The sequence below is a fragment of the Alternaria arbusti genome, assembly GCF_024043155.1.
Source record: "Alternaria arbusti strain BMP 1465 chromosome Unknown scaffold_6, whole genome shotgun sequence".
Taxonomy (NCBI): domain Eukaryota; kingdom Fungi; phylum Ascomycota; class Dothideomycetes; order Pleosporales; family Pleosporaceae; genus Alternaria; species Alternaria arbusti.
Window position 1 is genome coordinate 1000134 of NW_026249946.1, and position 13038 is coordinate 1013171.

Below are 13038 nucleotides of genomic sequence, written 5' to 3' on the forward strand. Positions count from 1 at the left end.
CATCGAGTGCGGCATTGGTTAATTTGAAAAAATGTGCTTTTTCTCGATCTCCTGCTAAATGGAGGATCAGATCCCTGGCTAAAAATGACCTCAATGTGCACTACAGGGTCTGACGAAGGTGATCTAGACACCCCTTCGACCACCAACTAGCTTCATACCTTCACGCATAGCATCCGTCAGTCGGCTCATGACCAGCTCTTTGATGCCCTTCTTCTCCGGCTTCGGCATGAAGCCCAGCTCGATCAGATAACTGACGTACACACCTACAGTGTCTTCCGTCACCGCACCGCCCTTGCTCCAATCCTCGCCTGTCCATGCTTGATCTTTCTTCAAGGCTTCCGCCGCATTCTTATCGTCGAGTTCAGGTGCCTTGGTATCAGCAGGCAGGTCTCCAGTAACGAAATGATACAGCGGTAGGAGAGCATTCTCCTCTTTCGTACCAGAGCGGTCAGAGACATAAGCTTCCATGTTTTGCTTCCACTCTGGGTAGGTAACAAGAGGAACATTGTATCCAAAGTTCTCGAGGGCTCCCAAGAACTCGTTGAAGGTGATACGGGGGTGTGATGTGATTTGCGCGACTCCCAGGGGCGCTATGGGCGGGTTGAACGAGGATGCCACGACAACGCGAGCAACATGAGTCACAGGAACCATGTTGATGGTGTTTGTGATGTCGGGTCGTGATTTAAGTTGGATGCAACCCTTGAGTATACGCACGAGGAAGTCGTCGGTGTTGGTGGTGCCGTACTCTGGGTCTCCTAAGACATAGCCGGGACGAATAACGCAGCCACTCAACCCTTTTTGACCAGCCTGTCGTGTGAGATACTCGGCTGCCCATTTAGACTGGCCGTAACCAGTGCCCAAGCCTTTGCGAGCACCTTCCAGGTCGTCTTCTTCAGGCACACCTGTCCCACCATTGGCCAGGCTCTTCTCAGACAGCTTGACAAAGTAGTCTGTGTCAAGTACTGATGTTGAGCTGACAAGACCGAAGTTCTTGGGCTTGCCCGCAGCACACATTGAGAGAGCGGTCATGGTGGAGATGACGTTGGGTCCGCGAAGACGTGAGTACGGCAATACCCAGTGTACCAATGCGCCATTGTGGATGACAACATCGACAGAGTCTACGAGCTTATTCCAAGTATTCGGTTCAAGGCCAAAGTTCTCCTTTTCTAGATCGCCCACGAGAGGCTCCAGGCGTGATTCCCAGCTATCTTCCCAGATGCCATATGCAGAGCAGGTTTGCCTGACACGGCCGAGTGCAGCATCAATGTCTTTTGCACGGACGAGTACTGTAACCTTTCCGGGCCTCGACAGGACGTCTCGTAGAATGTAAGCACCCAAGAAGCCTGTCGCGCCAGTGAGGAAAGTATGTACTTCTTCCTTGGGATTCAGCGGCTCTCTAGTCTTGAACTCGGTCAGTTGGTTAGCGAGTTCTCTGGCATCGGCAGAGTAGGCCTCGTCTTCTGGATCCTCATCGATGGCTTCTGCAGTGTCCAGACGCAGACCAATAGGGTCCATAGCCTGGTCAATGTTTGCCGAGAATCCGCGCAACGTTGGGTACTGGAAGATTGTGGTCATTGGTACATCGATGTCTCTCCATTCTTGGCGGATCTTGAAGAGCAGTTGCTGAGCGATAATACTATGGCCTCCAAGGTCGAAGAAGGAGTCGCTTCCGCTGATGCCGTCGGCTGTCACACCGCGGTCACCCAGAAGCTCAGCCCAGATACCGGCCATGGTCTTTTCAGTTGGCGTCAAGGCTGCGCCCAACTGTGAAGGTCGCCTTGCACCTGCCGCTGCTAGATGCGCTGGTTCTGGGAAAGGCAGTGCCGGTCGATCAATCTTGCCGTTCGGGTTCAGCGGGAAACGAATGAGCGGGACGATGATTGACGGAACGGCATATGCGGGGAGCTTCTTCTTCAGATGCTCTCGCACATCGTCTCGTAGGTACTTGAAGCGCTTCAATAAAGTGACCATGCTGGTGTCATCGGCGGAATCACTGTCTTTCGCACCGCGCTCCTCGAGCCAGTCGTACCAACGCTTCATCTCAGGAACGATGTAGCCTATGATGTTAGCAAACATTTGAGTTGGGATGAAGTTCAAACTTACTGACTAGTGTTGGCTCCTCATAGGCATCACGCTTCAACAGTGTGACGTTCTCACGCACCAAAGGATGGGCAGAGAGATGTGAGTCGATCTCACCAAGCTCGATACGGAAGCCGCGAATCTTGACTTGCGAGTCGACTCGGCCTGTGCAGTGTACGTTACCATCCTCAGAGTAATGACCCAGATCTCCAGAGCGGTAGAGTCTGTCGCGTGGACCTTTGTAGAACTCTCGCCATGGCTCAGCGGCACCTTGGCTTTCCACGTTTTTATTATCTTCATCTACCCACTTCTGTTGGTCCACAAACCAGTTGTCGACGAATTTGGCAGCAGTCAAGTCGGGCAGACCCAGGTATTCCTCGGCCAGACCACCGGCTCGCACGTATATCTCACCACTCTCACCAGGCTTGCAAACCTTTGTCCTATCTTCGCGGTTGACTACCAAAAGCTGAACGTTGTTCATGCCACGACCAGCCGGGATGACTTCACCGATGGTATCAAGGAATTCAGGCGCTTCGGAGCAGCTTGGTAGCTCATAGTAACTGACAGCTCTTTGTGTCTCTGTGGTTCCGTACATGTTGACGATGCGTACATTTGGAGCCAAGTTCTGCAACCTCCTGCAGTCACGCTTGATTAGTAGGTCGCCTACGAAGAAGGAATGATGTAGGGTTGGAAAGATGGCGGAAGCGCCTCCCACGAGAATCTGGCCCATGGCAGGTGTGAGATGTGTGACTGTCGCGCCATACTTGCGCATCCACTCGGCGAGCTTCTCATGCTGTATATCCTCTTTGCTGGGTACTAGTAGTTGTGCACCGAGGAAAAGTGGTGTAAAGATGTCTCGCTGGATAGGGTCGTGGGCGATGCCAGAGAGCATGGTGAACTTGTCGTTCTCAGACAGTCCAAAAGTCTCGGCCATCCATGGGAAGTAGTGTGTGAGCGAAAAGTGCCGGCCCTTGACGCCCTTGGGCTTTCCCTCTGACCCTGATGTGAAGGAAAGTGTGGGCGTTGAGTCCGGGCCGACCAGCACTCCTGGCAGCTCGGCCTTGAGCTTCTGTTGTTCCTCCAACACGTCCTTTCCGTCCTTGGAGCCTCCCACAAGGGTTCCATCGTCCTTGAGCTCGAGCGCGGGGACTTCCGTCCGCAGTTGTAGGTTGTCCTTGACGTAGTCCCTCACTTGCTCGGAGATGGGACCGGCTTCGCGGGTGGCCTTGTCGATGACTACGAGTGCGCGTGGCTGGGAGACTTCGAGGTAGATGCATTGGCGGTCTGGGGGGTATCTAGTCATGTCAGTAGGTCACTAGTTATTTGACAAGCTAGACTCACAGCGGGTCTAGGACCGAGAAGGTCGCTCCTGCCGCCAGAACAGCCATGATGGCAACCACTAGGTCCACGCCACGATGGGCAAAGATCATAACTACCTCCCCTCTCTGCACGCCATTTTGCACCAGATGATGGGCTAGTACTGAGGTGGCCTCGAATATGTGCTTGTATGTGAACTTGCGCTCGGGTGTCTTGCTGGTAGCCGTCTCTACCACGCATGGCCGCTCGGGATGCTTGCGAGCATTGCCTGCGAAGATCTCGTGGATAGGTCCCTTGAAATCAGACCAGTGAAGGTCTGCGGTCGGATCCGGGATGCTTCCTTTGGTAAGTGAAGCCATCGTCGCGCGTACCTGTTCCTGCATGTTCAAGGAAATATGTGGCGGGGTCGCGTTGTAAGTGTGCGCATGCGCGTAGATAATTCACGGATGTTCCAATTGGGATGTGAGCGAACAGAAGAAGGTACGAAATTTAGGCTTGGAGTGATGATTCTTCTCACAGCCTCTGAAATTGAAGAATCGAAGAGGAATGCAGAGTCATAGACACCAAAAGTAACAGAAGAGGTATGACGCATCCCGTCAAAATGCTCGACTCAGGCGACATCGGCCAGGGCGACCCCCACCACCGAAGGCTCGAAACGCGTGGGATGTCTGGGTCTGGGGCGCATCATCAGCCCTGCGCTAGCCTTGCACCTCGCCCTCGCCAAACTGGAAACGTTCCCTTAGCACGACGCGTCACCCGGCGTGTCAACTGGTGCACTATCTGCAACTTCTGCGTCCTTTTGTGCCTTTTTGTCGCTCGTTACGTTTGCTTCAGAGCTTGTTCGCATCGCCTAGCGGAGCTGAGTTCGCGCCGCATTGCCTTCAATCAGCAACATCAGGCCCACCACGGATACCGGCTCCAGTAGTCCGAAAGCGCCCATGTCGCCAGTGTTGCCATAGTCTGCCTTGTATTCACCTCACTTCTACATCCGATTGTGCCATGCCGACTCAGCATACCTTCATGGGCCGGCCCATTGCGCTGCAGATGCCCCCGAGGAGGTTCCAGGTCCTCATCATCGTTCTGCTCTTCGTCATAGTGAACTTTACCTTTTACGGAACTCCAACACGCGACAGTATCCCGACCTATGATGAAGTCGCCGATGCCGTAAAGCATCCGCAAGCTCACCTGCCTGACCTGGGCGAGTTGCCAGCTGTGCCCAAACCCTTCGGCCCCTCAGCACACAAGCCACCGGTCCAGGCAAACAGTACCACGGCCAGTGCTTACGGCGCTATAGAGTGGCTCAGTGATTTCAAATGGCGCAACCCTTTCTCCTCCCGCGTAACTCTCGACGAGAACACCGCCCTCCTACCACCGCTACGCGAACGACCGCCGATTTACACCTACTACGACGTACCGAAGAAGCAGGACAAGGACGTGTCTGCGGCAGAACAACGGCTGATACTGGCATGGCGACGGGCGTGGTGGGCACAGGGCTTTAAACCTGTCGTATTGTCGCGGGCTGAGGCTATGCACCACCCACAATACCAGCTGTTCCAGCGCATGAAGCTAGATCCCAAGATCGAGTTTGAGGTCATGCGCTGGCTGGCCTGGGGGCACATGGGTGGCGGCGTTCTTGTCAATTGGCTCGCACTGCCCATGGCCGAGTACGAGAACCCGATGCTCGGCTTTCTGCGACGAAACGAATACGCCAAGCTGTCGAGGGTCCAGACCTTGGATAACGCCATTTTCTTTGGAGATCGCATGATGGTCAACGACGCGATCAAGAAGGTCATGGGCAACGAGTTGCTCAAGAATGTTACCGCGAGCAAGGATAAGCTGTTGAAGCTCGCCAAAAAAGAGGGTGGACCGATTGTCAACCTCCTGGACACGAAGGACATGAACTCAGACAGCAAGGCCGACGGAATCGCATCCTACAATATGGCTACGATCTCCAGCAAATACAAGACGGTTGCTGATAAGTTTACCAACACGACACAAGCCGAGGCCCTCGACTTGCTCGCGAACCTCGTAAACTCGCATCTCCACCTGACCTGGCAAGAGCAGCATCCGGAAGGTGTGGTAATCGTCAAGCCTGCACCGGAGCACACGACTGCCCTTTTACGCGAAACAACGGACATTGCGCGTAACCTGACGCAATGTCCGACTACTCCAATGCCCAAGTCGTGCCCACCGAATCGACCAAAGTGTAAACCGTGCGATGCCAACAAAGGAATGAAGCTTCAGCTGTTCCCAGAATTCGTAAACACGACCAAGTTCTTCACGATCGGAACCGTTCCCCATCCATACACGCTTACCTCGTTACACTACACGCGCGACATGATAGACAAGAACTTCCTCCGCAACAGCGCAGCACGCGACCTGTGGATTAAGAAGCTGACGGACAAATCTATTCCAGACGATCACACTGAGGAATACCGCGTACTCAAGTTCAAGGAGCTCGTAGCAGCAGCTCCGGCTCATACCCTGTGGCTCACAGCCGAGCGCATCACCCAAGACGACCTAGACTGGATCTTCGGTTTCGGTCTACCCCAGAACGCGTCTGCGAATGCCGAGCCCAGTTCACCCAGCAAGGAGTCCGAACTCATCGTCTTCCCCCGTCCCGAACCCCCCAAGCCCATCGAGGGTATAGATATCCCGGACGAAAAGTGGATCGAGAAAGAAGAAGAGCGGTTGAAGAAGGCACGCGAGGCTATCAAGAGCAAGGACAGGAACATGAAGCTAGTTGTCGAAGCCGTGGAGCAATGGAACTTGGCGGATACCGAGGCCTGGAGGTTCTCGCGCGCCTACTCAGCGAGACGGCGGCAGGAGCGCAAGAAGTGGGAAGAGGAAGAGGCCAAGTTCTCGGGTAGTGAAAAGAAGGCTGGAGTTAGACCTGGAGAGGGCGGTGGAAGGTGGACCGATCGGAGTTGATTCAGTTAGCGATTTTTGTTGTTCTATAGGAGTATCTATTGGCGTTCTTGGGTTTGTTCAATACTAGCGTGTACAGCTTAGAGCTAGTGTCTGGTTAGAACGTGAGGCTGGCTGGACCATATCCATACAGCGGCGAACATAGGAAGAGGCTGTAGGATGTTGCAAAAAGAAGGTCAGAAACATACAGCAGGGGGGTACGTTCGTAATGGATAAAGCCAAACGGTGCTAAGGCGGTCTTGCGAGCGGATGACAACACGAACTGTCGTGACATCAGCGGCATCCCCCGAGAAATTCCTGTGTTGGGGCTTTCTCAGCCTTGTGTAACAGCCAACCCGTCCTGCAGTGCCTAGCCTCTACCAAGGTAGACAGTGGCGTGCAGGCGAAGCATCTGGAAGTGAGAGGCGGAGGTCCCCGCGGACATCAGCTGCATAGTGATGGATTGGGATAATGAGCAGCAGAAAACCGGTGTATGATCAATACACGGTGTAAGGCTTAAAGGGTGGCACACTGCTTACCATCCTGGTAACTTCGCTTCAGTTCAGCGCAGGCTATTCGCTCAGTTCCTAAGAACATTACAGCACTTCCAGCCAATGGCTTATACCGAGCAAGAAATCTCTTTGATGCAGTATATGCATGCGGCGCAGTCAGAGTTCTCGCGGTAGAGCACTTGCGAAAACCCTTTACGTTCCACTCAGTCATTGCTATTGTTTCGGTATACCACCGAGGTAAGTGAGAGTATTTCATCACATCCAAGGTGCCTTGTCAGATCTCTGCCTCGTGAGCTCGCCTCAGGATCTTTGCGCTTAATCTCAGGAGACATTGTTGATCATTTGGCAACCCGCATCGCATTCAGCCTCGGAGGCGTGTTACACACACCGGCCGCTCAGCCTCCGCCACAGCTCCTCGAGTATATATTGCAGTTCACACAACTCCTTCATCACTCGATATCTTCACTCCCATGTACTTTAATCTACCCTACCAGCATCAAAAATTGATGGCTGCATCTCCCTCTCAGCAGCCTTGGACCTTCGACGTCAGTTCTCTCATCGTGCTGATAAGCGAAGATGAAGAGCGCAACTATCGCCTGAGTCGGCGCTCTCTCCTGCAGTGTTTAACCGCCGCGCCAGTCGTGGGACTCCAGAATTACGTCCGCTCCTACGACCTATTACTTGAACCTAGCACAGAAACCTATTTCTCGCCGTACGGCGTGAAAAGCGCACCTCTGCGCAACATTCGATTGGCAAATGCGCTGAAACATAACAAACTATTGGAAGATAAAAGATACACCGTTCTCAACATACCTGCGACGCGCAGAGAGCAAGACTGCGCAAGCCGCTCTTCGGAGATCCTCATCGCGTGCTGGACGGGTACGACATGGCTGCTCATCGCAGGCTTGCTGGTCGCTATCCATGAAGTTCCTGGGACCACATGGGTGTCGTACGCTACATGCGCCGCGTTCACAGGGTGGTCGATCATCCTGCGCCTCATCGAGTACTTCAACGTGGTGCCCGCACCCGCCGAACGCCGGAATGTGCACGAATCCGACGCGCCTGACGCCGTATTCATCATGGGTCGCAACAACTCCGCCTTTGTCCTCAAAGGAAGTCGTAAAGACGTAAAAGACTGGACGAGTTGCGGGTTGATGTACCGCGACGCTCCATGCGGCGTACCATCGTCTGTGTGGCAGGGCTTCACTCGCATGGCTAGTCTCATGGTGCTGTTGTTCATTTTCTCGGCGGTGCCTAATGGAAGTACACTAGATCAGGTTGCTTTCATTATCCTAAATGCGGTTGCGCAACTCAATGTGCTCGTTGGACAGCGGCTGAATAGTCGGTGGGTAATGGCAAGACTAAAGAAGGAAGAAGACTCGAGAGTGGAGACTAGAACACACGTTTATGCGAACCTGATCAGAGAATTCAAGGATGCCGAGAGCGAGAAGCAGTGGGTTGATGCGTCGGGGATTTTGCCCAGGACCGAGGTGTGGAAGGAATGGAAAGAACGGGTTGTGCACGATGAGGGAGATGATCCAAAGAAGTTGTATCGCGTGGTTTCAGATGATTTTGAGAGCAAGAGCAAGAGCAGAAGTGGAAGTTCAGGTGATATGGACAGGTTCGTTGAGGTGAAGGAGAAAGGTCAATAGCGCAGCTATGTAAGGGTATGTAGTGGGAAATGTTTCCCTGTTGTCCTCAGCGTAATTCATAAACCCACTCTTGCTCCGTCCCGTAGAAACGGTCTCGCACCGCCTCCCCATCCATGCATCCGTGGACATAGCTCTCCCCTTTGAAGACGTAAAAGTTGTCTTCGTCAGGTTTGAACCTCTGCTTTGTGGTTTCTCGCTGCGCCGAGGCTTTTCTTCGGTCTTTGTCTTTTCCGAGAATGTAGTTTACTTTCTTGTGGGCAGATTTCACGTCTTGCTCCCAATTGGAGTCTGAAGTTGAGTGTCCTTGTTTCTTGTACTTCTCTTTTTGTTTCTCATACCTTGCTCTGCACACAGAGATTTTGTCCAGTCTCTTAATGCACGACTTGACTGCCTCATACGAATCCTCAAAACTCTCTTTGGCTTTGTCACCCTCGTTCTTTTTTTGGGCGCGCAGAATGACCGGAACAGTACATCCATGTAGAATGCACACCAGATCTCCTTTTTGGACATCTTTGCCAAGTCCTAGCTGCTTGCCTTGTTTAGTTCTGAAGAGAGACCGGCCCCAGATGACGGCATGGACCCGCCGGCAAAACTCCGCAATGATTGAATTCCGTTCGTTGTTGATCAAATCTGTGGTGTTCACGCTACCACTTTCCCGCCCACCTTTGCCCACGGATTCTCTGCATGCTCTTGCATAATAGTATGGTGGATTGCGGTTGTCAGAGCCTCTGTCAGCAACTATGGTCCTCCAAAATGCCGACGGTGGGTCTTGGGTATATGGCGGTTCCCATCCACTCAACTCTAGCCATGAGTTCGGAATGCTCCCTCCCTGGGACGCATCTCTGACCTCATCAACCTCATCTACTTTGAAGCCTGTAACATAGAGACTGTAATGCCCCATGTAAGATCTCTTTCTGAATTTGAGATAGTCAAACTTCACAGCCTCGGTTTGTGCGGCGCTGTAGTTTCTATGCCCATCTTGTGGCCACCCAACCAAAGGGTCTGCATTTGCCCGTCCTGTCTTCGCGATGTCGATACCTGGGTGGCGATAGATCTCGAACGGTGCATTCTTAGCACGAGGTACCCACGACGGTAGATCAATGTCTTTACTTTGCTCCATGTCGTCATCACATTCCTTCTCTTTTGTCTCTCTCGAGTCTCTGACCGTTGTCATCTCCTCCATTAGAGCTTTCTTCTCTTCTTCTTTTCGCCTCAGTGAATGTTCCCAAAGCTTATCCCTCAGTTCACGCCACCAGATTTCTCGACTCTTGTCACTGGAAATGTCCTTTTCCCAGTAATCTTGCAGATCCTGCTCTTCTTGTCGCGCCTCACATCGTACACATGTACGCTTTGCTCCTTTTCCATTCCGGTCAGTGGGGGGGCTTTTCCTCTTCTTCACCCTAGCCGAACCACCACGCTGAGGCTCTAATGCCCATGGCCGACATAGTATGTCCAAAGCCTGTACTGGGTCAAGTGCTCTCTTCCGCTCAATACAAAACTCCATGAAGTCTCGACAGACATCTGAATATGGTCTAGTATAGTCAATCCGAAATGGTTTCTCTGCAAGGAACCCTCGAAAGAGCGACAGTAAGAATGGCAAATCCACATCATTGGTTGGGTCGATAGGCTTAGTATCTGACACTGTGTCTGTGATGACTGATACTACGTCTGTGGTTTCTGGCATTGTGTCTGAAGCGAATGGCGCTGCGTCCCTAGCGATGGCTATCATGGAATATACCGAATCCCTGCATTCGCTCGCTTTGAAAATGAACATTGTGGTCACTAGGTACTCCAGGCTGAGAAGGCTTCTGCGATCCAATGGGTCGATCGTTTGTATTTTATCGAGCAAGTCAGCCCGATCTTTGTGCTTCTCATCGGCGGCCTTCTTCTTGTCTCTCTCCTCGTCGGCAGTTCTCTGTTCGTCGGTCATGTTCTCGTCGGTATTCTTGTCATGAACTTCGTTTTTGTCCATAGGTGTTCCATAACTGCGGAACACCTTGCCTGTCGCTTGTACCAGAAGGCTGGCTCCAAGGTGTGAAACGCCTTCAAACCAGCCGGGTACATGCCGAAATTGGACATCCATCTGCATTACCTCTGATAGCCGATGTGTAGCGTTTTCAACCTCCACAAAAAGCTCCACGGCAACAGCAAATTCTTTCCATGGCATTGAGTCAGGCCCACACCATATCTCAGCTTTCTTAGCTAAAGACAGCTCTTGAACGACCCAGCGACGGGAAAACCATTCTCGCTGCATGAGTACCATCAATGCACGCCACTTACTGCTGTAATCCTTATCAGAGCTGATGGAATCAAAGTCTTTTAGATGCGTAATCTCTTCCTTGATGAACTTGAATGCGACCTCACTCTCGTCATCCTGCTGCCCAAGCCAAATGCAGACATTGGCTGCTCGAGTGTAGACCCTGGACATCATTTGCACTTGTTGGTTGCGCTCCACATCATTTTCTTGGTCGATGCAGATTGCATCAATCCAGAGAATCCTTGGCTTCCCTTGATGACGAAGGTATTTCAATGCAAGAGCCAGGTCCTTCCTCACTGGCATTTTGTAGTCCTCGTCTTCTTTCGTGACAGATACTGCGTATTCAGAGATAGCCGAACCCCAGCACCATGATAATGCTTCGTACTCAATTTCAATCTTTCCCACTGTCTCCAACTCCTCTTCCAGAATCGTTTGTTTCAGCTTTTCGAATCGGCTTTTGAGGGAATCTCTTTCTTCGTCCAACGCTCTCGTATACCACGCATCATTCGCCGTTTGCCATACACCGTTCGCTGTCTGCCGCATGTGCTCCACGATCCGCCATGTGCCATCTAGCGCCTGCCCCTTCACTTCCATTTTCTTTGTTAACACCTTTAAGAACTCTTTTACTTCTTCCAGTTCCCGCTCAGCACTTGTCTGGCTACGCTCAATCTCACGAACTTTTGGGAGTCCACCCTTGCGAGCCACATGTGTGGGGATATGGAAAGAATTGTCGTAAGCCGCCTCGAAAAGCTCACATTTGATGGAGTCGTCGCGGCTACCCCCATATAGACGCATCAGACGGATCATCTTTGGCGGCAAAGGATCGTAGACGAATTGCTTCATTCTTCTCAAAGATGGATCCTTGAAGCGAAGCAGTTCCGAGTTCCGATCTCTGAGCTTGCCTGTTCTCGCGCCTCTATCTATCTTCTGAAGAATGTAGGTTTCATCCCCAAGCATAAGGAAGTTCGATTTGCTGCGAGGTATGGCCGACGTGGACATGATGAAACGTTTGATACGTTATGTTGAAAGATGCTCGCAGTGACGGATATGACGATTGAAGAATACTATCAGGGCTCAAGCTTGAAACAGGTCTTTGTGGACTTAGGTCTGATCGTGATGAAGAAGTGGTGGCTCGCTACGCAAAGATTCACGGGTTTTCGCCGTTTATGTCAACGCGCACCTCTCAGCCTGAACAAGGTTGTACTTCCGGACATACGCCACAATAACTGTGAGAGCACCCAGACCGCGACAATTGCTGATCGCTTTCCTCTCACAGACAATACATGTTGTGCGACGCGCCTTCTTCCATTTCCGGCGTACATCAACCCCACGAACATGTCACTCATCCAGCTACTCACATCATCACCGCATCTGATTGGATCTCCTGAGATCGGCGAGGTGATGTCCTCATCTGCGTAGTTCGGGGTGGGAGTTTTTATTGCAAGCAGACCAATCTGATCTAGATGCGAACGCCATGGGCGCCAAAATATCATTCAGCCAGCCATCAATGAGGCTGAACGGACTGCACCTCAGCTCTCAGCTCTGGCCGGTGTGCCATGGTCTTGCGCATTTGAGCTTGTCATGATGTTCCCCACCTTGGCTGAGCATGATATCGCAAACCGAGGCATTGCCCTGTCGACTGATGATGTTTGATCACTCTGAGAATATCGCAGAGGCTGTTGGAGTCTTTTGAGACCGGATGCGTATTCGATGGCGCATGTTTGATACACCATGCTAGTAGACCACATAGACTTCGGATTGATCCTCCATACGCGACCTTGCTCGACTTTCGTATAGATGAGCAGACTACTTCCACCTCAAGCGGCATCTTTTCTCCACACGGGTGGGGTCGCTCGCGGGAGATGCGCTGGTTGGACCAATCACGGGGTTGCCTCTGGCGGGCCGGCAACTGTCGTCCTCGGAGCGTGCGTCGACAATCTTCAGCCTGATGGCATCTCGACCATCATTTCCTTTCCTGTACAGCGTAGGATAACGCCAATCGAGACCACGAAACGTTGTTAGCGATACGTATTACTTCATCGCCCGCTCAACGGATAGCCTCGTCTCTCGCAGCACGCGACTTTGGCGATCAAAGTCTTGCTTCCTACAGTCGTTCTTCATTAGAGCAAGAAGTACTGCAGACAGAAGATCCGGTACTCTTGTGAGAAGGCTGCCAGGGTAGACTGAGTTTAGCCGGAACCGAGATTATCGATGACACGCATGGGAGCAACTGCCGTCTAACAAATCGATGAGAACATCTCCCGAGGAACTGGAGGGGCCCGCTACGCAAGTCGTCCCCAATCCAAGACGTAAA

The 13038-nt window shown here is 52.2% G+C and overlaps 4 protein-coding genes across 4 annotated transcripts; 2 read left to right on the plus strand and 2 right to left on the minus strand.

The window, feature by feature from the left end:
- Positions 1 to 123: 123 nt before the first annotated feature.
- Positions 124 to 3779, minus strand: LYS2 (putative NRPS-like protein biosynthetic cluster; the record flags this gene model as incomplete). The annotated part of the gene is made up of 3 exons (XM_051446082.1): positions 124 to 2057; positions 2104 to 3374; positions 3421 to 3779. The coding sequence occupies 3 exons, from the start codon at positions 3777 to 3779 to the stop codon at positions 124 to 126; spliced, it is 3564 nt and encodes a 1187-aa protein (XP_051302849.1).
- Positions 3780 to 4395: 616 nt separating this feature from the next.
- J4E86_005550 (uncharacterized protein) lies at positions 4396 to 6327 on the plus strand (the record flags this gene model as incomplete). The annotated part of the gene is made up of 1 exon (XM_051446083.1): positions 4396 to 6327. One exon carries the CDS (start codon positions 4396 to 4398, stop codon positions 6325 to 6327), a length of 1932 nt encoding a protein of 643 aa, XP_051302850.1.
- Positions 6328 to 7736: 1409 nt separating this feature from the next.
- J4E86_005551 (uncharacterized protein) lies at positions 7737 to 8467 on the plus strand (the record flags this gene model as incomplete). The annotated part of the gene is made up of 2 exons (XM_051446084.1): positions 7737 to 7764; positions 7791 to 8467. The coding sequence occupies 2 exons, from the start codon at positions 7737 to 7739 to the stop codon at positions 8465 to 8467; spliced, it is 705 nt and encodes a 234-aa protein (XP_051302851.1).
- A 46-nt stretch (positions 8468 to 8513) lies between these two features.
- Positions 8514 to 11723, minus strand: J4E86_005552 (uncharacterized protein; the record flags this gene model as incomplete). Its single annotated transcript, XM_051446085.1, has 3 exons — positions 8514 to 9926; positions 10206 to 10669; positions 10748 to 11723. 3 exons carry the CDS (start codon positions 11721 to 11723, stop codon positions 8514 to 8516), a joined length of 2853 nt encoding a protein of 950 aa, XP_051302852.1.
- Between the last annotated feature and the right edge of the window lie 1315 nt (positions 11724 to 13038).